We start from the raw sequence: 25,593 nt of genomic DNA on the forward strand, positions 1-25,593 counted from the left end.
TAGCGATAAACATAGCAACATGGATTGAATCTCGGAACAGTTCTGCTGGTTGAAAGAAGCCAGAAAAGTGTGTTTGTATGTGTGTGGACATCACATACTAAGTGATGCCATTTGTTTAAAACTCTAAAAAATACAAACTAATTTATGGTGAAAGAAAGCAGACCTATGGTTGGCTAGGGAGTGGGTAGCAGGAGGAAGAGACTACAAGGGAATTACAGAGAAACCCTTGGTGCTGGATTTGTTCATTATCTTCATTGTGGTGGTGGGTTCATAGATGTGACCGTGTGTTCAAAACTTATCAAACTGTGCTCTAAGTATGTATGGTTATTTTGTATGTCAGTTATACCTCAACAGTTGTTAAAATAAGTAAAAACATTGAAAGGGAAGAAAGAAAAAGAGTGAAATGACTCCAGGAAAGATTACTATAATTTGCTGTATAGCATGTGCACCTCTGACTTTGTCCTTGAACTTTGACCCTTCATTCTAAGAATGTATAAGGTTGGGGAAAGCTGCTTTTTTTGGCACCCCTAATAAATTGACTTCACCTAACACCTTATTGGGACATTTCTTAGGTAGCTGGTGTTTCCTCCTCTTTTTAATAATATTTGCCTGAATTTTAATGGGGCCAACCGGTGTTTTCTAAGCCTCCACAGTCTTAGAACTACCAAGTGAATCAGGATAAACTTTATTTATGACTCTTAAGCATCTGTGAATTTATTTACTGCCTTTTCCTCATCCTCCAGAAGAAAGTCTTTGCTAGTTTGGTGTTTTGGAAGTCTCTAATGCTGTGTCCCAGAAATTTGGGGGAGCTGGAGACAGCCCAGCCGTTCTACAACTCAAAATCACATCTTTTTTTATTATGTCCTTAGTCTGCTAAGTTTTATAAATATTAAATAAATAAAATTCAATCCCTTGGGTTTGGGAGGGAAATAGTCCTTCCAGGGTAGGAAAAAATTAGTGGCTTGCCAAGTATTTTTAGACAAAAGCGTTTCTCCCCGCCACCCCAATGATCCAAGAACTGGCAATTATGGAAGGAAAGATGGAGTCCACAGGGTACATTTGGGAGCTAAAACAAGCAGATGTAAGATGAGAAAGTGGGATGGGAGGTCCTCTAAGGTTCCACACTGGTTTACAGTTCTGTCACTCTAGTGACACAGGCAGACCCAAATTTTAGTTCTGGCTTTATCGCTCATTTGCAGGGTTACAGGCTTACATCATCTCCATAAGCCTCAGTTCCCTCATTAGTTAAATAAAGATAATAAAGTCTAGTAAAATGCATTTAAAACTTCTGTGCTTAAAAACCAACACAACTTGGATGCTGCCTCTGGGACTTAAGTCCTGTGGGGTGCTGACCACTTGTTCACTGTGGATCATTAGACAGTTGCCCAAGGGCAGGAGCCTGGCAGCCTCTCGGCACACTGTGTCCAGAAGCGCCACTTCAACGAGAATCCGAAGGTGCCCACCCTCATCCCTGCACCTTCTCACTAGTCCTTCATGTATGTAGGTCTAGTCAAGCCAGAACTCAGTTTAAGCCCTTTGCTGATATCTCCTAATTGCCAGCCCTGTGCTGGATGCTCTTGCCTTACAATCTCAAATTGACAGATTTCTTAACAAGAAAAGCTTAAAGGACTTGCTTTTAAGATACATACAGAAATTGCAGCAAGCTGCCTAGTGACAGGAACGTAGAGAATTCTCCCCACACACCCCCACTCACCCCAAGGGAGGGAGTTTGATAGCCAGCTACGGAGTGAAAAGTGAAAGTTGGTTGCCCAGATGTGTCCGACTCTTTGTGACCCCGTGGCTCCTCTGTCCATGGAATTCTTCACTCAAGAATACTGTAGTGGATTGCCATTTCCTTTTCCAGGGGATCTTCCCAACCCAGGGATTGAACCCTGCATTGCAGGCAGATTCTTTACCATCAGAGCCACCAGAGGAGCCCAGCCAAACACACATGTATATGTTATTTTCCTCCTCCTGTTAGTTTAGGGATTCTCAGACCTTAGGGTATATAGACAGTTGTAAGCGCAAAACTCTGTTCACTGAAGTTGTAGCTGCCCACCCTTGCCTCTCTCAGATCCCTGCTCAGCTGTCACCTTATCCACGAGGTGTCCCCTATAAATTAGTGACCCCCCAGCACTCTCCCTGCTCTTATCCGATTTGTTAGTTCTCTGTCACACATGTCCCCACCTGGCATGTTACATGTTTACTTCTCTCTCTGATGTCTCTCTCCTCCCTCTAGTCTGGGTGCTGTGGGAACCAGTGCCTGGAACTATACCTAGTCAGTAAATCTTTGCTGGATGAATGAATGATTATGAATGAGCAGTTTAAGGAGCTTTTGAGAGTTAATTTTGATCCTACATGATCTTTACCTTCACTGCTGCCTTTGAGACCTCCCATTTTGGAGTTAGATGGTTCTGGTATAATCGTTCACAGGAGGAGACACTCAGCCAGCTCTCTGATCTGTCTGCCCTTTCCTTTCCTACGCCAGGTGAATATAACACACACAATGGACCTTCCACACCGGCAAAGGAGGGAGACACGGACAGGCCACCCCGGGCCTCCGACGGGAAGCTCCGAGGCCGGTCTAAGCGGAGCAGCGACCCCTCCCCAGCAGGGGACAATGAGATCGAGGTAACTCCAGATGCTTCCACCCGGTTGAGTGAATGTCTCGTCCACGTGTGGCTGGAACAGGAGGTGGGGACCAGAGTTCTCTCCAAGTCCCTGGGAGGAAGATGGCCCTTTGTGTTCACAGAGTGTAGTAACAGAAAAGTGCCCTTGATGAGGAGGAGGGAAGAATTTGACTGGCCACACGGAAGCACTGTTGACTGGCAAGGCTAGGAAAAGTGACCCTAGACGTGGTAACAACCGGTGAGCCGAGACAGCATCACCTGGGGGCCTGGGAAAACCCAGACTGTGCCCACCGCCAGGGATTCCAAGTCAGTAGATCTGGGGCAGGGCCTGAGAAGCTGCATTTCCAGCAGATTCCTAGACAATGTTGATGTGGTGGGAGACCACACTTTGAAAACCTCCAGTAAAAAGAGACATAGATGTATAGAACAGTCTTCTGGACTCCGTGGGAGAGGGAGAGGGTGGGATGATTTGGGAGAATGGCATTGAAACATGTATAATATCATATAAGAAATGAATCGCCAGTCCAGGTTCGATGCAGGATACAGGAAGCTTGGGGCTGGTGCACTGGGATGACCCAGAGGGTTGGTACGGGGAGGGAGGTGGGAGGGGGGGTTCAGGATGGGGAGCACGTGTACACCCGTGAAAGATTCATGTTGATGTATGGCAAAACCAATACAATATTGTAAAGTAATTAATCTCCAATTAAAATAAATAAATTTAATTAAAAAAGAAAGAAAGAAAACCTTCAGTAAAGATGACATTGGACAGTGGACCTTCCCCATTGGATTGGAGTGATTCTTAACCTCAGCTACTGGTTAGAATCACCCGGGGTGCTTTTGAAAATTCAGATACCCAGACCTCCTCCCAGACTAATTAACTGGACATTGCAGGGAGTTCTAAAAGTTCCCCTAGTGACCCTACTGGGTGTGTGTCGCTCAGTCGTGCCTGACTCTTTGCAGCCCCCTGGACTACAGCCTGGCAGTCTCCTCTGTCCATGGGATTCTCCAGGCAAGAATACTGGAGTGGGCTGCCATTTCCTCCTCCAGGGGTTCTTTGCAACTTAGGGACTGAACCCACGTCTCCTGCATCTCCTGCATTGACAAATGGACTCTTCTACCACTGAGCCACCTGGGAAGCAATAGTGACCCTCCTACAGCTTAGATATTTATCTATCTGGAGATAGGGGGCTGGCTGAAATGAATTTGCATTGTTTCTGTGATTCTGAGTTTTTCAGACAGTGGCTCTCAGTCTGGGCTGCATATAAGAATCTCCTGGGGACTTTCCTCATGGTCCACTGGTTAAGACTCTGCCCTCCCAATGCAGGGGGTGCCCAGGTTCAATCCCTGGTCAGGGAACTAGATCCCACGTGTCGCAACTAAGAATTCACATGCCCCAACCAAGACCCAGTGCTGCCAAATAAATAAATTTAAGAAAAAGAAGAAGAATCTTCTGGGAAGCTTTGAGAAACCTTCATTCTCAAGCTGCAGATCAAGGACGATCCAGATCAATGAAGTCAGAGTCCTTGGGGAGAGACCCAGGTGTCAGTATGTTTACGCTCCCTCCGTGATTCCAGTGCAGCCCAGGCTCAGAACTACTATCGAAGGGCCGCAGCAGTCCTGATTATAATGAAGCAAGTGTGGGGTTATTGGTCAGGTGCTGACATTTTCCCAAGCAAACAAAAAAGAACAGTGTGCATGAGAGATTGAGGAGACAAGTAAAGGAGACAAATGCCCCCCAGAGTGTTAGTCACTCAGTCATGTCCACCTCTTTGTGACCCCATGGGCTGTAGCCCACCAGGCTCCTCCATCCATAGGATTTTTCCAAGCAAGACACTGGAGTGGGTTGCCGTTTCCTTCTCCCAGGGATCTTTCCTGGCCCAGGGATTGAACCCGGGTTTCCCACATTGCAGGTAGACTCTTTACCGTCTGAGCCACCGGGGAAGCTCATGTTATCTATCTAGCTCATGTTATCTGTCTAACTGTTATCTAAGAGAAAAAATGGGCACATGCACAAGTTTCTACTTGTTTGCAGAAGGCAGTCATTTGTCGGCTTGAGTGTGCCATGGGTATACACGGGTAGTGTTGGCAAAGCCTGGGTCACTGTCTTGGTACCCAAATGCAGCATCATCACACCCCTGTTCACAATCCTGTACAAATCTGGCAGCTACAAAGCTCAGCCGGCAAACTCAGATATGCTAAGAAATACCATTTTCTTCGTTTCCTTAAAACCAGTGTCATTTTGACTCTGAGTCCCCATCCATCCAGGTGGTGGGGAATTCCATTTCATTACTGGGGCCCTTCCCCCTGCCGGGATTATGTGAGAATCTCAAGGTTCATGTGGTCTCAGAAAACAGAACAATAGGGACTTCCCTGGCAGGCCATTGGTTAAGATTCTATGCTTCCAATGCAGAGGGTGTGGGTTTGATCCCTGGCGGGGGAACTAAGATCCCACATACTGCACAATGCGGCCAATAAATAAATAAGTATGCCCCTGGTTAAAAAATAATAATTTTTAATTTTTAAAAAAAGACAAAATAATAGCCTCTGTTGTCCAGTGTGGCTTGGTGGCTGCTGCCTTTCTCATTTTCAGGATCTGCAGTGGTCATTGGAAGTCCAGCCATTCTCTGGGGTCTCCTGCCATATGTTGGGCATAGAGATCCTTGTTGACAATAAGGACTTTGAGGTATTAGGTACAGTCATTTGGTTGCAAACAACAAAAACCAATTCTGGTTACTTAAGCAAAAAGGAATTTACTGGGAGTAAACGGCATGAAGAGGAAGTGATACAACCAAAGTTATGAAGAATATTATCAAAGGCCATGCTGGGAAATCCAGGGTGCCAGCCCCAACTGCAGAGCAAAACATTTAAAATTCTAACACTATGTCACTCGACGTTTGATTCCAAAGAGGCGGCATCCCATTGGCCTGGTCTAGGTCCTCACTCGTGCCCAGATGGACAGTCCCACCAAGACAGCGCGCAATGGGAAAAGAAAACGGGATGCTCTTCTAAGCCAGTAGGGGCTTCCCTGATGGCTCAGTGGTAAAGAATCCATCTGCCAGTGCAGGAGACAGGGGTTCAATCCCTGGTCCGGGAAGATCCCACATGGCATCGAACAGCTAAGCCCCTATGCCACAACTACTGAGCCTGTGCTCTGGAGCCTGGGAGCCGCAACTACTGAAGCCCATGTGCCCTAGATCCTGTGCTCCGCAACTAGAGAGTGGCTCCTGTTTGCTGCAGCTAGAGAAAAAGCCTACGCAGCAACAAAGACCCAGCACAGCCAAAAATAAATAAATAAAAATTATTTTTTGGAAAGGGGGTGGATGCTGGAGACCCTAACAACAACAAATGGCCAATATTAGGACATTTGATATTTAGCCAGTGTTCTCTGGTAGGACGTACTAGTTAACCAGTGTTTACTAGTAGGGCTACGCCATATTCACTAAGAGAGCAGTGGCAGTTGTTTATGGCTGGTGTCTGTTCCGATCATCCCAGAAGTTATTAAGTATTTTGAACATCACTCCCCTCCCCTAAGGCTTCCCAGGTGGCTCAGTGGTAAACAGCCTGCCTGCCAATGCAGGAGGTGTGGGTTCGATCCCTGAGTCAGGAAGATCCCCTGGAGAAGGGAATGGCAGCCCACTCCGGTATTCTTGTCTGGGAAATCCCACGGACAGAGGAGCCTGGCAGGCTGCAGCCCGTGGGGTTTCAAAAGAGTTGGACACGACTGAGCGACTAAACAACGACTCTTCCCTGTGCTTGGTCAGCCTCTGGAGGTACACCCAGCCATCTCCTCCGAGAGCTGGACTGCCCTAGGAACCTGCCACAGAGCGTGTGTTCCCACTGCTCATGGCACCATTCTCAGTCCAGAGGATTCTGTCCTTGCTTTTCCTCTAATTCTTAAAGCCACCACCTTCCAAAACCAAAGAGACTTTGCACAAACCCTTCAGGAGATTAAGCCTTTGCGAAAAGTTAGAAGAAAATGTACTGGCTCCAGGTTACCCTTGCTTTCTGCCCTCCCAGATGCCTGAGGATTTTCTACCAGCTGGAAGTTGCAGAGCTATAGAAAATCCCGGAGAGCAACTCACACTTTACTATTTTTAAAAAATGTATTAAGTCACTAACGTGGTTTCTGCTCTTGGTAGGGGATAGTGGGGGCGGAGAGACATTTTTCCATTAAGCTGAGAAGGGGGTGGGGTGGCATGGAAGTGGGGGATTATGGGGTGATATTTTTCTAGAAACATCTGCTGCTTGATTCCAGAGTAAGTACCACTGGGCAGGAACAGTTGAAAAGGCGTGAGCTGTGTTTCACTGCCGTGCTTAATTTCAGCATGGAGGGTTTGCACGAGTCGCACCTCCTAAGTCTTTGGTACTGTTGCTAATGACCGTAGCCCACGAGAGAGAAATTAGGTAGAGAAGTGGAAAGAAGGAAAATTCGGAGTCTGTATTAGTTAAAATCCCTTGACTGCAGGTGCCAGAAACCAACTTGAGCTGGCTTAAGTGAAAAAGCAGAATTTATTTTAAGGATACGGGGATTCTCTTAGAACTCATGAGCCAAAGGGACAGCCAGTGTCGGCAAGATACTGTAACCAGAAGGTGGGAGAGGCCAGGAAACGCATTTACGCCTTCTCGCCCCACGTTCCACAGTGTAGGTGCTAGAATCCCCAGGCAGGAATGTCCCTTCAGTGTACAGGTTACTGGGCACGGCTCTCCTCCAGGCCCCTCACTCTGTGCTCACAGTCACTCAGTCGTGTCCGACTCTTTGCGACCCTATGGACTGCAGCCCACCAGGCTCCTCTGTCCATGGAATTTCCCAGGCAGGAATACTGGAGCAGGTTGCCATTTCCTCCTCCAGAGGATCTTCCCGACCCAGGGATCGAACCCACGTCTCCTGCATTGGCAGGCACATTCTTTACCACTGAGCCAGCTGGGAAGTCCTCACTAAAGCCAGCTGAGAAGCCCTTGCTTCTCAGTAAAACCAAGTCCTACAAAAGTCTTGGATCATGTTTCCCTCTCTCCAACCTCTGTTCCTCTTCCTCCGCAGAGTGGCCTGGCCTGGCCTCCAGATCATGTTGCCAGCAACAGCCACCCAAAGACGATGAATTTCTTTCCAGGCTCCAGTTTTGAGTTCCCGAGGAAAGGCTTCTGACCCAGTGGGGTTAGGGGCCCAGCCCTGGCCCAAACCCTGGTGGGCTAAAAAGTTAGGGTCATCAGCAGAATGGCCACCGCAAACAATATACCCATTAAAAATCTAGGGCAGGGAGATAGAATGGTGGCCTAGTGAGGAAGAGGGACAGACCCTCTTCAGAGGAAATATAGTCAATAAATTAAGGGACTCTGCATTAAATTTGAAAAATATTCGTTGATTTTTTAAAAAATCCTCTTACCAAAGTATCTAAGTTTAACTGATCCAACCCAGTTGGATAAATTAGGACTTAGCATATTTAACCCCCCACAGTGATTTTCAAACACTTTTTGCCTTGACCTATAATAGGAACAATACTTATTATCATGACCCAGAATATATATACACATAATTGTAAGCAGAGCAAAAATTTCACGAAGTAATATTCAAGTCTACTAATTGTTTTGAAAACCTCTGTATTCATTGATCTTTTTCCTTTGAGATATTACCTTTCTCTTCACTTTCAAAGGCATTACAGATGTGTAAATACAACCCCTGACCCCCCAGAGGGTTTTCCAAGGTGGCCCACTCAAGTTGGTAGACTAAGTAGGTACCTTTGCTGCCCCCAACACCAGCTACATAAATGGTCAGTCAGCCCTTTTGTTCTTAAAAATAATGATCACCAGAAAAATTAAGAAAACCTACAGTATGAAAAATTATGGCCAAGATAAATGAATAGGATAAATGACAAGAGAGGTAATTTAAGAAACAAAAGAGATCATAGAAAAATTCTCTTTGGTTTTCTGCCGGGGTCCAGCCCCGATGGATCCAGGGAATTCGAAGCGGGGACGGCATCGGCAAGGATCAGGAAACAACTGCTTAATTAAACGTTAATTAAGGATATAAAGAGTGATAGAATAAGGATAGCTCAGTGAGGAAATTCAGTGGAGAAAAGAGGCTGAAATAAGGATAGCTCAGTGAGGAAATTCAGTGGAGAAAAGAGGCTGAATAATTCAGCCAGAAGGTGAGAGCAAGAACGACATGGGGAGACCAAGTTTTGGTGAACAAGGCTCGCACTTTATTTTCCAAAGTAGTTTTTATACCTTAAGTTATGCATAGAGGATAATGGGGGAAGGGGTAGAGTCATGCAGTAAGCCAGGCTTTCTTCCTGCAAACTTATCATACGCAAAAGTTTAGGTGATTTGCATCATCTTCTGGCCCGGAGGCCTGTTAACATTTTAAGACCCTTTCTTCAGAAAACTTATTTTTCTCTAAAGGTGATTAGTCAAGCGCCACCCTCAAAAGCGTTAGATAAAGTTGCATTCCTACAGAGCAAAGGTGTGGTGAGCTATAACAAGAAAAAGAATTAACTCAAGGGTCCCAGGTTGCAAACATTAAAGCTACTATTTACACCAATTATATTAATCAATACACTGCCAGGGACACAGCAGGTAAGGGATATGGAGACTTAGCAGCAAACATTGGCCCAACAAGTGAAAATCCCTTCACCAATACAATTTCTAATCAATCTTTTAACTGCTCAAAGGACTCTGTATTTAGACAGTTTAGGACATCTCATGCCTCTCACGGTTGGGAGGCTCTGAGCAATCACATGTGGCCGGAAAAACCTATTCAGGCAGGCTAGAGGACTTCCAAAGGAGTTTGTAGGTTGAAACACTGTCACACCCAGGAATTATTAACTGGAGCTGTAAGTTAACTCTTTTTTTCAGAGAGAGGTAGTGGGGGACAGCCCCCCATAAAGTCAGAGGTGTAGGTGAAAGCACAAAGCAGAAAGTAGGCAGACTCTGGTTTGGGGAGTAGATGCTCGAGAATTTCCAGGGGGACTCCTGAGGCTCGATCCCGCCTTTGCGTATGCCAAGCCTCCTTCCTCATGACCTTTGCCACGGGCGGAGCTCGCTCCCAGCAGTTTTCTTATCTTGTATCCACAGAATAAGAAGTGCGGGCTAATGGAAAAGAAACACGCAGAGACAAAGAAAAAGCTACTGTAGATTTTTAAATGATAGACTCAAAAGTTTCATAGAAAGGTTAGAAGAGAAAGTTAAAGACATCTCTGAGAACATTTATTAAAAAAAATTATAGAAAAAATATTTTTAAAGGATAAGTAATATCAATCCAAAAGGTCTAATTTGACTGTTGGAAATTCCAGAAAGAGAGAACAGTGGGAGAGATGAGAGGACATTATTTAAAGAAATAAGATTGAAATTATTTGAATGCTGAACAGTATGAGTGAAAAAAGACTACACCTAGATATATCCTCATGGGATTTGAGGATACCAAATATAAAGAAAAGAGCCTAAAAAATCCAAAGAGGAAAAAAGTAAAACCTACAAAGAACTGAAAATCAGTGAAACATCAGACTTCTCATTAATCATGCTGGATACTACAAGATAGAGGGATTCTTTCAAAGCTCTAGACGGCATTATTTTCCCATTGGAATTCTGCGCTTAGAGGAACTTTATAGCGAATTAAAGGTATGATTAGATTTGTAAAAATGCAGCAAGATTACTTTCTATGCACCCTCTTAGAAAAAGCAACCTAAGGATATACTCAAGCAAAACAAGGAAGAAACCCAATAAAGAGATTTAGGATCCAGAAAACAGTGAATCTGACCCAGAAATGCAGTGAAGGGGAGTCTCAGGATCCTAGCTATGTGGCAACCCTAAAGATGATCCGTCCACATTGGAACATTCTGTCACAGAGGAAGAACATCTTTCATATAGAGGGTGTGGCTAAATTTGAGATTCTAATAAAGAGACCATATTGGAAACAAAAGAATTAAATCAGTTAATAAACTCCAGCAAAAATAAAAGTTATTCCAGACAGGCATGATTCCTATGTGAAAAAAACTGAGCTATGACATGATTTTAATCAAGATGGAGTACAAGAAAGGAGAATACATATGACCTTAGTGGCAGAAACGGTTTCCTTAAAGTCATTCTGGAGGGGACTTCCTGGTGGTCCAGTGGCTAAGACTCCACACCCCAGTGCATGGGGCCCGTGAACTAGATCTGGTCAGGGAACTAGATCCCACTTGCCACATCTAAGAGTTCACCAAAGATGGAAGATCCCACATGCCGCAACGAACACTTGATGGAGCTAAATAACTACGTTGTTTTTTTTTTTTAATAAAATAAAAATAAATGGGCTCCAGAGTTATGACACTGGCTACAGAGAAAAGGAAGTAAAATCCTAGCTCATTACTTGGCTCTTCAGTGAACAGTAATCACAAGATGTAAATAAATGCCCTTTACTGGCTACCAACTTTTAACATCAACATGAAGACAGGGCACTTAAGGTAGTTATAAAACCCAATGCACGAACCAGTTTATCCACACTGACAAGGCAAAAGTAAGGCTGAAGCTCAAATACTGGAGAGGGGAGGAGCTAGTGGAAAGGGTGAAAGTGAAGTCGCTCAGTCGTGTCCGACTCTTTGTGACCCCATGGACTGTAGCCTACCAGGCTCCTCCCTCCATGGGATTCTCCAGGCAAGAGTACTGGAGTGGGTTGCCATTTCCTTCTCCAGGGGATGTTCCCCACCCAGGGATCAAACCTGGGTCTCCGGCATTCCAGGCAGACGCTTTAACCTCTGAGCCACCAGGGAAGCCCTGGTGGAAAGGGTAGGGACACCAATATCCATATTTTCCATATTGAGCTTGCTGTTTTAGCCAAGAGAAAATATCCAGAGCATATGGGAATTGGAAATAGAGCAGTTCACATATGTGAAAAACATAAAATTCTGGAGAAACGGGGGAGATTACCATGAGCTAAACCTTCGTCTTTCACAATGCCCAGTCTAAAGTGGGCAAATCAGGGATTTCCCTGGGGGTCCAGTGGTTAAGACTCCACCTTCCAATGCAGGGGGCACAGGTTCAATCCTTGGTCAGGGAACTAAGTTCCTACATGCTTCGAGGTGCAGCCAAAAATCAAAAAAGTAAAAATAGAAACACAAAAAAAAACGAGTAAAGTTGGCAAACCAATAAGTGAAAGTATGTAATTTAGAGTTATAAAGGTAATCACCAGAACTGCTAAAAACAAACTCTCAGAAGTAGCTAGGCTTATGGTGAGCAGTCAACGTAAAATGGTAGTATTTCATTTTGTCAAATGAGTTCTATGATTTTTATTGTTGGTTTTGGACTGAATTCCTCCTTTTTTGAGCTTTTATGTGAAAGGCAAGAACAGGCATCTCAGTTCTGGCATCTTTGGGTTGACAGGGACCCCAGGATCAGCCATCAGAATATATTTTACACAGTTGAGGTTGAATGGAGACTCAAGGACCCATCCATGAGTCACATGTTTTAGAAATTAGAGATAATGTTTTTCAAGACATCTTTCTCCTCCCAGGGAGTTAATTTCTGCAGACATCAAGTCAGATGCAAGCAAATGTATTTATCTCCTTTCTCTCCCTCTCTTTCATCCCAGCGTGTGTTCGTGTGGGACCTGGATGAGACGATAATTATTTTCCACTCCTTACTCACGGGGACTTTCGCCTCCAGATATGGGAAGGTAAGAATCATGTTGTCTCTCTGTTTCTCTCTTTTTTTTTCAGCATAACAGTCTGTCCAGCTGGTTTATCCTGGGAATTGTGGGGGCAGCTGGTGAGGCAGCTTCTCCAACAAATGCTGCCCCTTTGCATCACCCCAGGTTTGAGAAGTCCTATAGAATTTTCCCTTGACATGTGAAAATTCAATCAGCTTCCCCCATTGTCTGCCTTGCCTTTTCTTCCAACACATGAAACAGTCAACATCCACTAGATCGGATGTAAGCTTGTAGTCTTCGCCTGTCTCCCTCCTCCTAAGAGGGCTAGGAGATGCTTCAGCCAAACCCAGGAATCCTAGCTGGAAAGTGAGGTAAAGTACTTTTCTTCCTCCCTATTGTTTATCTTTGTATCTCTGGCAGATGAATTTAATTTTCCTCCCATTTTTCTGAGACAAGGGGGAGGCATTTTGTCAGCTCCAACAGCTTTGCAAATGTATCATCGACAAATTATGTCGAGGAACCATCCAGTTAGAATTTCAGGCAGATGCTGTTGGTGGACTGGTGGTCCATGCAAGAACCACCAAAAACCCCTTAAAAATGCAAAAATGAGGGTTTCCCCAGTGGCTCAGTGGTAGAGAATCCGCCTGCAATGCAGGAGATGCAGGTTCGACCCCTGGGTCTGGAAGATCCCTGGAGAAGGGCATGGCTACCCACTCCAGTATTCTTGCCTGGAGAATACCATGGATGGAGGAACCTGTCGGGCTACAGTCCACGGGGTCTCAAAGAGTCAGGCCAAGCAACAGAGCATGCATGCAATGCAAAAATGAACCCAACTGCTAAAACCCAAACCCTGCCGATTCTTTGCATCCATCCTGAGGGCTTGGTATCAACCCCCCGGTGGATGCTCCAGATGTCTGCCATCTCTTCAGGGAGACAGGTAGAGGTGGAGGGGTGGGGCTTTGGGGGACAGACACAGAATCAGCTTTTCTGAGTTAAGCGACCTGTCGGCAGCTGCTTCCACGCATGAGTGGGAACCAGGAGACTCACCAGCGCCTGGAAAATATTTCTGTTTCTGTTTAGAGCCCAGGAATATGATTTGACATCACCTCATGGCTTTTCCAGCTGCTCGTGTTTTTTATGAGGGTTGTAACAAGCTGGATGTGTAATTAGCAAGATAGATTTATCGTCTGCCGTTACGTTGTAAAGAATGTTAAAATGGTGTTGGTGGTGCAGAAACCTCTCGGCGAGGAGGAATGCCGTTAATATGTCTAGCAGTGCCTGCGGGAAATCCGGCATGCGTTTTTGGAGCGTGCACAGCTTAGGGAAAGGATGGCAGAGTCCAGAGCTGCTGAAAGCAGACTTGGCAGCTATTGCAAAAAAAAAAAAAGAAAGAAAGAAAATGGGCTTTCCCAAAGGGGCTGCAGTAGCGAAATGCCCACCCGGGCTGGGTATTCTGTGGTTCTTAACCACCCAGATAAAACCATCTCCCCTAAGAACCATTCCTTCACTCTTCTTGCCCTTCAAGAAGTTCCACTACTTCACGCAACAATTTGGTTTCCATGGAGGGCTTTGTAATCTTGGGTATGATTTTTGTGTCTGTGTCTCACCACCACTTTTTAAACCAAATTATGCTCCTACTGCTGCTGAAAATTTGAGGGTACGGAAAGCTGGAGAGGGAAAGTTTAAGAGATGACAAGCATTTGTTTTCTGCATCTATGTCTCTCTTTCTGCTTTGCAAATAGGTTCATCTGTACCATTTTTTCCTAAGGAGGATGGGATGAATTGGGAGATTGGGATTGACATATGTACACTACATATAAAATGGGCTTCCCTGGTGGCTCGGTGGTAAAGAATCCGCCTGCCAGTGCAGGATGAGAGTTCGATTCTCGGGTCAGGAAGATCCCCTGGAGAAGGAAATGGCAACCCACTCCAGTATTCTTGCCTGGGAAATCCCATGGACAGAGGAGACTGGCGGGCTACAGTCAGTCCATGGGGTCACAAAAGAGTCTGACATGACTTAGCGACTAAACAACAATACTGTGTATAAAATGATAACTCATGAGAATGATATGGCACAGGGAACTCTCCTCAGAGCTCTGTGGTGACCTAAATGGGAACGATACCCAAAAAAGGAGGGATATATGTATACGTATAGTTGATTCAACCCACTCCATTTTTGCCTAGAAAATCCTGTGGACAGAGTAGCCTGGTGGGTTACAGTCCATGGGGCTGCAAAGAATCAGACACAACTGAACGGCTTTCATTTTCGTAGGCGATTCACTTTGCTATACAACAGAAACCAACACAACGTTTTAAAGCAACTCCAATAAAAATACAAAAACAAATTACAGGCTCACTTAAGGCAGGGACAAAGCTCAGAGCTCTCTTCTGGGCCCCATGGCACCTGGTGCGTGTCAGTCCTCATCACTAGCCAGCTCTCTGCAGCCCGATCACCTGTTCACCACCACCTTTCCCTGCAGCTCTCTGGTCTCCAGTCTTGCCCTTTCCAGCCACCTACAGAGAGATCTTCCTAAAATGTAAGCCTAGTCTCTCCTCTACTGAAAAATTGTCAGTGGCTTCCCTGTAGAGAAACCCTAACCCCAGCCTCCACGGCCCTTCACGAGCTGGCTCCTTCCCGTCTCTCCCGCCCTGTTTCCTGCAACTTATCCAGAGTTGCTTTCTGTCCTCGTAACCTTCCACATTCTCCCCATCTATCCTAGGTTTCTCTCAGCATCAGAGCCTGAGGCCAGGAGGGAGTGAGTGCTGGTAGTTTAGCCGGGGGGTGATCCCAGGGAGCACTGGGCACAGAGTCGGGAAGTGAGGTGGGGAGGGGAAGGCAGCCTCTACAGGGTACGTGAATATTGGGTTGGCCAAAATGTTCATTTGGGTTTTTCCATAACATATTAGCTATTAACAAGAAGTAGCTATGGCTGCAGGTAACTGGGGCTCAGAGCTATTGGGGACCTCTGGGAGACTCACCTCAGAGGTTATAGCCCAAGGAGCAAGGATGATGAGATATTTATCTACAAATTCCCTTCCATCATGGGTTGAGGGATTCTTCTAGGGGTGTTAGCTCCCTGAATTGGCCTGCCCCGTGGAAACTCTAGGGCAGGAAATCACAGGTTCTAACAGGAGAGAGCCTCTGCTTGCTGAGAGGACCTGGAAGAGGGGCATACTGGAGGTTTCTGCTATAATCTAGAATGTTCTAGAAAGTTGGTGTGCTTAGGTTAGCTCACACTTATCTTTCAGTTTCCATTTTCAGTGTAACTGCCTCCAAGAGGACTTTCCTAACCACTCCCATCTACATTGCATCTCTTCCCATAATTCTTATTTTTCACTTGCAATTACGGAATTCCCTGGTGGTCCAGTGGTTAGGGGGCTTTCCCAGTGGTAAAGAATCCGCCTGCCGATGCAGAAGATGAGGGTTCGATCCTGGGGTCAGGAAGATCCTCTGGAGAAGGAAATAGCAACCCACTCCAGTATTCTTGCCTAGGTAAGCCCATGTACCCAGGAGCCTGGCGAGGAACAGTCCATGGGGTGGAGTCAGACACAACACCACTGGCCAACTGACGCGCTCACCAGAGGTTAGGACTCCATGCGCCCATTGCTGAGGGCTCAGGTTCCATTCCTGGCCAGGGGACTGAAAATCCCACGAGCCTTGTGACGTGGCCAAAAAATTAAAAATAAATAGAATTATGTACTCATTCTCTGTCTCCCTGCTAAGTTGTATGTGCCCTGAGCACAGTGACCATGAACATTTTTTTATCAACCCACCTAAGCACAGTGCACAGACCAGATTGCTCAATGGGTATTTGTTGGGAGAATGAATCGGGGTGGTCCTCTAGAATGAAAGCAGCATGACGACAGGCGCTTTTTTTCCCATTTTGTTCATTGCTTCATCCCCAGAGCAAAGAACAGTGCCCCCTACTTAGCAGGCATCAAATAAATATTTGGTGAATGAAGGGAGGAAGGAAAGAAAATAGTATCAAAACAAAAAATTCCTAACTGGGGGCCACCCGCCAAATTCTGCCTGCAGACATTTGTGTTTTGCCCCTAGAGTGTTAGAAAAAATGTGAATTTGTCGCCAACATTTAAAAAACCAGGAGATTGCACAGACCAAAATAATCGCGATGTCCAAGTCTTCTTGAAAAATTAGAAAATCTGGCAATCCTGCACTCCCAGGTGGCAGCAATCAGCAGGAGCTGAGTAGCCGCTGCCCAGTTAGTGGGGGTGGACGCTCTCCAGCCCATCCACGGCCCCACCTGGCCTGTTTAACCCATTTAGAGGACCTTCCTGACCCCACTGACACCTGAGTTTCAACATCTGTCCTAAAATTTCGGAACCACAGAAGTTAGAGCTGGAAGGACCTGGGAGATCATCACATCCAGTGAGTCTCCATGGGACAGTAGGAGAAACCAAGGCCCAGAGAGAGTGAGGTCACCCAGGGGATAACAAGAGGCACGCCTCAGGCTCATGTGCCTCCCTGGATACTCTCACAAGGTCCAGGGAAAACTAAGGTGAGATGCTCTTGGAGACCCCAGGTCTCCTGTGCCATCATCATCCCTCTTCTAGACTCTTCCATGAAATTAGAAGATGCTTGCTGCTTGGAAGAAAAGCTATGACAAACCCAGACAACATATTAAAAAGCAGAGACATCACTTTGCCGACGAAAGTCCATATAGTCAAAGCTATGGTTTTTCCAGTAGTCATGTACAGAGGTGAGAATTGGACCATAAAGAAGTCTGAGCACCAAAGAATTGATGCTTTTGAACTGTTGTCCTGGAGAAGACTCTTGAGAGTCCCTTGGACTGCAAGGAGATCAAACAGTCAATCCTAAAGAAAATCAACCCTGAATATTCATTGGAAGCACTGATGCTGAAGCTGAGGCTCCAATACTGTGGCCACCTGATGTGAAGAGCCCACTCATTGGAAAAGACCCTGATTCTGGGAATATTGAGGGCAGGAGGAGAGGGGGGGTGACAGAGGATAAGATGGTTGGATGGCATCACTGACTCAATGGACATGAGTTTGAGCAAACTCCGGGAGATAGTGATGGACAGGGAAGCCTGGTGTGCTGCAGTCCAGGGGGTCACAAAGAGTCAGACACGACTTAGTAGCTGAGTCAGCCTGTCCCCCCTCCCCACCCCCGAAAGCCAGAAATGGCTCTTCCGGAACCAGACACTGGCTGAGATTGGAAGTCACATCACTTGAGCCGGCATTGATGGACTCTGAATCCTTTCTTGGCTCCCCAGCCTTCCACCCCAACCACTGATTTATGAGCAGCCCATAACTTCTTAGGATGTGATCGTATGTGTCAAAAAGAGATGAGTGGGAAGGCCCAATCTGGTAACCAACTTCAGGGCCTCTCTAGATCCATGAATGTTACCAAATGCAATGCTTCCAAAAGTAATTTTTCAGGAAAAGCTCAAACAATGAAAAACACAACTCTTATCTGTACACTAGCTTGTTCTCATGGGGATCAAAAGTTGGCTGCTTCCGCTGGCAGTCTCTTTCACCCTGATCACGGGGGTCTCAGGTAGAACGCCACGGTCAGTCCTTCAAGACTTTGGACAACTACCTCTAGCTCTCCTAGGTGAGTATGGTTGGTTGGTTGGTTTTGCTAAATCCAGCCACTCTAAGAGAGACGCAAAGTAACCATGGCTCAAACAAGATAGACGTTTACTCCTCTCACCTTGCAGTCCAGGCATAAGCAGTTCAAGCTGATAAGGCTGCTGCCCAACACCAGGGACAACGGCCCCTTCCATCTTGTTCTCCTCCATCCCTGGAGCATTGCCCTCATTGCCAAGGTGAAACATGGCTCACCCCTGTGTCTGCATCTATCCAGTGAGAAGGGAAGCAGGAAAAGGAATCCACTCCTCTCTTTTTCAGTTTTATTTTTTTCCCCTCCCTTTGAAGGGCCACATCCAGAAGTTGCACAGATCGTTTTTGCTCACATACCATTGGCTGCGACTTGATCGCATGGCTACCTCTAGTTGCAAAGGAGTCTGGGAAGTGTAGTCTAGACATATGCTGTATTAAAATTCAGGGATTCTAGGATTCTGAGAGGGGGAAAAAGGAAGAAGATATATTAGAGGACAGCTAGCATTTTCTGGCACAAAGTCACCATGCAGTAAGAGGAAGAAGCATGAAAGAGAAAATTGTTGAGGAAGAGTAAAATTTGCCCTGTTCAAGAGACCTGGAGGGCAATTGTATTTGTGTGTCTGAAGCTCTGAAGGGAGGTCTGGGCTATAAACTTGGATGACAGTGGAGGAGATAGAGAGGAGCAGGGGGAGTGTGAGCCCCATTCTGCAGATAGAGTAACTGAGATACAGAGAGGTTATGTAGTCAGGGTATTCACAATGGAACTAAAATACATGGCCTTGACTTTTAGCCCCCTTCTCTTTGTGCTCTTCTTATAGCTGCAGCTACACGAAGCCCATTATTAATAGCTTATATCAAGCAGGACACTCAGCTTCAGCACTCTGGAGTGTTTAAACTACAAAGGGAATTTATTAGATCACAATAATTGAAAAGCCCAGAGGTAATGGGATTCAGGTTGGGCTGGATCCAGAAGCTCAGTATCTTAGAACTTGGGTCTTTCTGCATCCCTCGGCTGACTTTTTCCATGTGGCAACTCCTTCTTAGAAATCCCAGCTGAAAAAGAAGACCTCCTTTCCAAATTCCAGCACAACTCCCAGGCTTGAATCTCATTGGCCCAAACTAGGTCAAATGGCCACCCATGTATCAAAGTCTGTGGCCCTCTGTAGCCAGCCTAGGTCAGGAGCCTGGCATTGAGGGAACAGAGGAGCAGGTCAGCTCTACCCCAACCACATGGGAGTGAGAGGTGTGTCCTGAGTGGGCTCTGCAGGTCACGACCCTCTGTACATCCACACCAAGGGCCAGGATGGGGCTGTTGTGTTGAGCACCGTCCAGGAAGCAGAAGTCATATCAGTTGTGGTCCCAGCCGAAGGGGCGACTCACTGTTTACTTAGGGAAATAAAGAGCTACAGAGCTAAAATGATTAAGGAATGATTCAAAACAGAGTGATTGAATTTAAAACAGAAACTGGGCTCTCTTCCTGTTCCCAATCAGGGCATGTGCTGCTCGAGGCTGTCATCTCTCCACTTCCTTTCCATCTCTTCCCACCCAGTGCTCACAGCCAGAGCATCCCTTTGGTGGCTGCACCTCCTCGCATCTTGTGGATCCATTAGAGGTTCCCTGGAGAGCCGGAGCTGCCAGTGATCGCCGCCTCTTTCCTAACCTCTCCTCCGGCCCCACCTCCCCTCCGGCCCTAAACTCTGTTATTTTTCCAGCCGGGACTAGACAAATGCAAGGTGGTCAGGAGCTTTTGCCTGTGGCCAGGAAGGGATCCTAGGGAGGACTGGTGAGCAGTCTTTCTGGGTTCACAGTGGGTCAACCCCGATTCCCCCTTTTGTGCCCTGCCTTCCAGGCTGCTCAGTACCGATTGGAAGCTCAGCTCTAGGCCCAGTTGTGGGTATGTGTGTTTTAATAACAGCTTATTGAGATATAATCCACATACCATAAATCTACCATTTCACTGTGTACAATTTTATTAGTTTTTAGTATATTCACAGAGTTGCGCAACCATCACCAGCATCTAATTTTAGATCATTTTCATCACCCCCAAAAGACAGCCCAAACCCTTTAGTAATCACTCCCCATTTCCTCCAGCCCACCCCCACCCCGAGCCCCCGGTAACCACTAATCTGCTTTCTGTCTCTATAGATTTGCCTCTTCTGGACACTTCTTATAAATGGAATCGCACAATATGTGGTCTTTTGTAACTAGCTTCTTTCACTTAGCATAATGTTTTTTCAATTATCCGTGTTGTACCATATATCAATACCTCACTTTTACTGTCACATAATTTTAGTGTATGCATAGACTCCGTTTTGTCCATCCATTCATCACTTGATGGACAGTTGGGTTTTGGCTATGATGAATAATGCTTCTGTGAACGTTTGTGTACTAGTTTTTGTGTAGACATGTGTTCAATTCACTTGGGTATATACCTAGGATTGGAATTGCTGGGTAGTATGGCAACTATATGTTTAAACTTTTGAGAAACTGCAGGCTCTTTTCCAGGGTAGTTGCCCCACGTTGCATTCCCAAAAGCAAAGGATAAGGGTTCTACTTTCCCCACATCCTCTCTAGGGCTTGTCACCATCTGACTTTTTGGTTACCGTCCTCTTAGTGCATGTGAAGTGGCATCTCGTGGTTTGGGTTTGCATTCCCCTGATGACAAACTGTGTTGACTAATGACTGATGTTTTCACGTGCTTATTTGGCTACTTGTAATACCTTCTTTAGGGCGGCCTAGGTGGCCCTAAGAATTCTTCAGTAGTAAAGAATTTGCCTGCCAAGCAGGAAATGCCAGGTTCGACCCTTGGGTCGAGAAGATCCCCTGGAGAAGGAAATGGCAACCCACTCCATTATTCTTGCCTGGGAAATCCCACGGACAGAGGAGCCTGGTGGACGACAGTCCGTGGGGTCACCAAAGAGTCAGACACGACTTAGCGACTAAACAACAATAACTATCTGCTTTGATACCTATTAAATCCTTTCCAGTTTTTTATTGAAATATAGGTGATTTACAAGATTGTATTAGTTTCTGGTATATAGCAAAGTGATTCAGTTACACATATATATTCTTTTTATATTCTTTTCCATCACTTTATTTCAAGATATTGAATATATTAATAATTCCCTGTGCTATAGAGTCATTGTTTAGTTGCTAAGTCATGCTTGACTTTTTTGCAACTCCATGGACTGTAGCCCGCCAGGCTCCTCTGTCCTTGGATTTCTCAACAAGAATGCTGAAATGGATTGCTGTTTCCTTCCTAATCCCTTCCTGAGGGATTGAACTGTTTTTCAAGACATATTCAATATCTTGAAATAAACTAATGGAAAAGAGTATGAAAAGAATATATATGTATAACTGAATCACTTTGCTATATACCAGAAACTTGTACAATATTGTAAATCAGCTCTATTTCAGTAAAAAAAAAAAAACAGCAAAGGATTTAATAGGTGTTTCTTTAAAGCAGATACTTGTTGTTGTTTAGTCGCTAAGCTGTGTCTGACTCTCTTGTGACCTCATGGACTGGCGTCCACCAGGCTCCTCTGTCCAGGGGATTTCCCACCTTGGCAGGCAGAAAGTCTCCTGCCTTGGCAGGTGGATTCTTTACCACTGATCCTCCTGGGAAGCCTTGGACTATACAGTAGGCCTTTGTTATTTATCTGTTTATATATAGTAGTTTGTACTTGCTAATCCCAAACTCCTAATTCATCCCTCCCCTTTGGTAACCATGAGTCTGTCTTCTGTGTCTGAGTCTGTTTCCGTTTTATAAATAAGTTACTTTGTATGTTTTAGATTCCACATATAACGGATACCATACAGTATTTGTCTTTCTCCGTCGACTTACTTCACTTAGTGTGGTAATTTCCAGGTCCATCCATATTGCCGCAAATGTCTTTATTTCATTTTTTTATGGTTGACTAGTATTTTGACCCACACACATATCTTCTTTTATCTTTTCACCTGTCAGTGGATCCTTTGCCCATTTGCGAGTAGTTCATTTGTCTTTTTTCATTGAGTTGTAAGAGTTCTTTATACATTCTGGATAACACACCATTATCAGATACGTGATTTGCAAATGTTTTCTCCCTTTCTGTGGGTTGTCTTTTCACCTTATTGATGATGTCCTTTGAAGGATATGAAATATTGCAGGGGGAAGGGGTTTAAATTAAAACTTTTTAAAAGTGGCCCAGGAAGGAGCCGTCATGGAGAGGCTGAATTTTGAAAAAAAGACTTAAAAGGAGGTGGAGGAACAGGTATCTGCTGTAAGAGCAAGAGGAAACAGCAAGTACAAAGGCCCTGAGGCAGAAGTCTGCCTGATGGACTTGAGGGACAAAAAAAAGCTAACATGTTTGGAGCACAACAAGTCAGGGGAAAAATAGTAACTCAACTCGCTTTTCCCCTGAAGAGGGAGCCGTGAGGTTTGAAACAGAGAAAGGACAGACAGGGTCTGAGTTATACTTCTAAAGAGTCTCTCTTGCTGCTCCCCCAGAAAAAGGGGGGTGTCCTGGCTGGAAGCAGAGAGACCAGTGAGGGGACTGCTGGAGCAGTCCCGCTGAAACACGATGGCTGTTTGGACCAGAGTGGGTGAGATGCTGGAAGACGAGCAGTGCAGGAGTCTGGACATATTGTGACGGCAGAACCAACCACACATAGAGTGCAAAGCGAGTCCTTATTCTCACCCCCTGGGCTTCAGAGATGTCTTACTCACTGTCCATGGTCTCCCTCTAAAGGGACCTGATCTCTTCTCCCTCTATTGCCAACTAGCACATTCCTCTTGGAAAAAATCTCCCCTTTTATTTGGAGGGGGGGGCACATTCACTGTATACCAAGTACTCTGCTGCTGTGAACATGTGTTTTTTGGGTTTTGGTGGGTTTTTGTTGTTAGTTTTGTTTTTTTGAGTTGAACCTAAGTGCCAACATGGAGTTATTCACACTTTGCCCACACAGGCCTCTTCCTTATATCACGTGGGCACATGTATGTTTCCTTGGAGGCCCGTTTGGACTCTCCCTGCTCCCCTCCTTGTAGTTCATCGTGTACCATGCTGTGTACTTGCCTGTAAAGTATGTATTACCTTCTTGTGTGCGTTTATTCCTTCTGCCTGTAGGTGGCGCTGTTTGAGTAGCCCTTTTTCTTACCTTTCTCCCTCGGCACGGTGGTCCCAGGTCCTTCCACGTGGCCGTATGCCTGCTCCATTGCTCTAACTCAGTGGTCTTCAGCTGGAGGTGACTTTGCCCCCAAAGTGACATTTGGCAGTGTCAACCGCTTTTGGCTGTGGCGACTTGGGGTTTCTTACTAGCACCTAGTGGGGAGAGGCCAGGTATACCGCTAAACATCCTACAAGGCTAGCGGTTTTTTGGCGCCAGGGATGGGTTTCATGGAAGACAGTTTTTCCACAGACCAGGGTAAAGAGGATGGTTTCAGGCACATTACACTTATTGTGCACTTTATTTCTATTATTATTACATCAGCTCCACCCCCGATCATCAGGCATTAGATCCCAGGGGTTGGGAACCCCTGCTGTAACGCACTGGACAGTCCCCCACAACAGAGGATTATCTAGCACCAAACGTCCGTAGTGCTGGGGTTGCGAAACATCACATCCATCTGCTGCTCTGAGTTCCAGGGTTCCTCGTCTTCCTTATCCCCTCTCCCTGCAGGGAGGACACCCAGGGTCCACCAGCTGCCCACCAGCACAGAGAATGCTGTGACAAGCACCCTTTATGAGCTGCCTCTGAGCTTTATACCACTAACCTATAAGGCAAGACTGTTCTATTACACCCATTTCTGGGAAGACTGAGGCTCCGCAAGGCAGCATGATTCAGCCCAGGTCATCCACCTTGAAAGACATGAGACCCAGAAGGCAGCCCACTGCTCTTAGTCAGCATCTAAACTGCATCCCCAGTGATCCATGTGAACGTCCTCAGGGTGCAAATTAAAAGCCACTGGAGGGACTTCCTTGGTGGCCCGGTGATTAAGAATCCACCTTCCTATGCGGGTTCAATTCCTGGTCAGGGAACTAAGATCCCACAAGCTTCGAGGCAACTAAGCCCACACCGCAACTAGAAGGAAGCCCGTGCACTGCAATGAAGAGCCCATGTGACACAGCTAAGACCCGACGCAGCCAAATAGTTTTTAAAAAGAAGAACTTCCTTTAAAAAAAAAAAAAAACAACCAGCGTTATGAACTCTTCTGCTTGACTGGGCTCCAGGAGCACACAGACTGGATCTGATGTCTTCATAGCTTCATCCCCTGGCAGCCGACAGTGCCTGGCACATCCAGTTGATAAATATTTGTGGAATAAACAAATAAATAAACAGCTCATGGGTAGGGAGATTTCGGTGTATGTGGTTGCACGCACTGCAGAAATGAGATTCCAGGGTGTCTGCCCTGCAGGAAACAAACACCCACATGCTTGACAAGATAGGGGGCTGTCAGCATCGATCCGAGGCCAAGATGCCAGGTGCCAACCTGGCCTGACCTCACCCAGCTGTGGAGCTGGGCCCACAGCAGGAGTTCAGCAAAGGCTATGGAAAGTTGAGTAAGTGGCCCCTCCAGGCAGGCCTGGGGCCAGGGACTCTTTGGCAGGTGGAGGACCTGGGATGCAGCCAGGTGAGCCTTGGTGCCTGAGCAGACTCCAATCAAGGGCTCCTCTCCACATCACCCCTTTAAAAGAGCCAGCCCCTGCTCAATCTGAAGAAATTAGAGGTTTCACACTGGCAATGTAGGGGGCCAGATCTGGCTTGAAGACAAGTTGGCCCTCTGGCATTTCCTTAAGTTCTCAATTCATTGCCAGTATTTTAAAATCTGGATGTCTCCCTTCTCTTGGAAAACAAGAAGATCTGGCAACACCAGGCCTGAGTTTTCAGAGTGGAGACCCTTTGGCAGGACGTGTGCCCTGGGGTTCACCCCTGCCCCCTTCACTCCCTGGAGTCACTTACCCTCCCTGGGCTGTGGGTTGTGGCTCCATGGTGCCTCATTTGCACCCCCAGAGGCATTTACATTTGTGCTCTGCCAGTGCCAGGTTGTACCCAGCCTAGGTGGGATATATAGGGCACTGGTTACTGGTCCCTGTGCCCTCCGGGTCCTCTGCATGGACTCTAAGACATGTGGGTCCCTGGTTCCCTCCAACCAGATTCCAAGCTTTGTCAGGTGGTTCAAAAATGATGCCTTTAGGACTGCCCACCCCACAAAATGCAGGCTGTTACTTCCTAAGGATCATCTGTTCCAGGAATCCATTATCATGACTGCGAATTCTGTTCACTCAGTTCAGTTCAGTCGCTCAGTCGTGTCCAACTCCTTGCGACCCCATGAATCGCAGCACGCCAGGCCTCCCTGTCCATCACCAACTCCCGGAGTTCACTCAGACTCACGTCCATCGAATCAGTGATGCCATCCAGCCATCTCATCCTCTGTCATCCCCTTCTCCTCCTGCCCTCAATCCCTCCCAGCATCAGAGTCTTTCCCAATGAGTCAGCTCTTTGCATGAGGTGGCCAAACTACTGGAGTTTCAGCTTCAGCATCATTCCCTCCAAAGAAATCCCAGGGCTGATCTCCTTCAGAATGGACTGGTTGGATCTCCTTGCAGTCCAAGGGACTCTCAAGAGTCTTCTCCAACACCACAGTTCAAAAGCATCAATTCTTCAGCACTCAGCCTTCTTCAAAGTCCAACTCTCACATCCATACATGACCACAGGAAAAACCATAGCCTTGACTAGACGGACCTTTGTTGGCAAAGTAATGTCTCT

At 46.2% G+C, this 25,593-nt stretch overlaps 1 protein-coding gene across 1 annotated transcript in view; it reads left to right on the forward strand.

Moving 5' to 3' along the window:
- Positions 1 to 25,593, forward strand: part of EYA2 (EYA transcriptional coactivator and phosphatase 2) — a 178,067-nt gene that overhangs the window by 82,294 nt on the left and 70,180 nt on the right. Inside the window, exons 7-8 of the mRNA XM_010835055.1 lie at positions 2,489 to 2,631; positions 12,190 to 12,273. Of these exons, the coding sequence (XP_010833357.1) occupies positions 2,489 to 2,631; positions 12,190 to 12,273 (227 nt within the window). The remainder of the gene's footprint in view (positions 1 to 2,488; positions 2,632 to 12,189; positions 12,274 to 25,593) is intronic.

This window comes from Bison bison, unplaced genomic scaffold (assembly GCF_000754665.1).
Source record: "Bison bison bison isolate TAMUID 2011002044 unplaced genomic scaffold, Bison_UMD1.0 scf7180017864038, whole genome shotgun sequence".
Classification (NCBI taxonomy): Eukaryota; Metazoa; Chordata; class Mammalia; order Artiodactyla; family Bovidae; genus Bison; species Bison bison.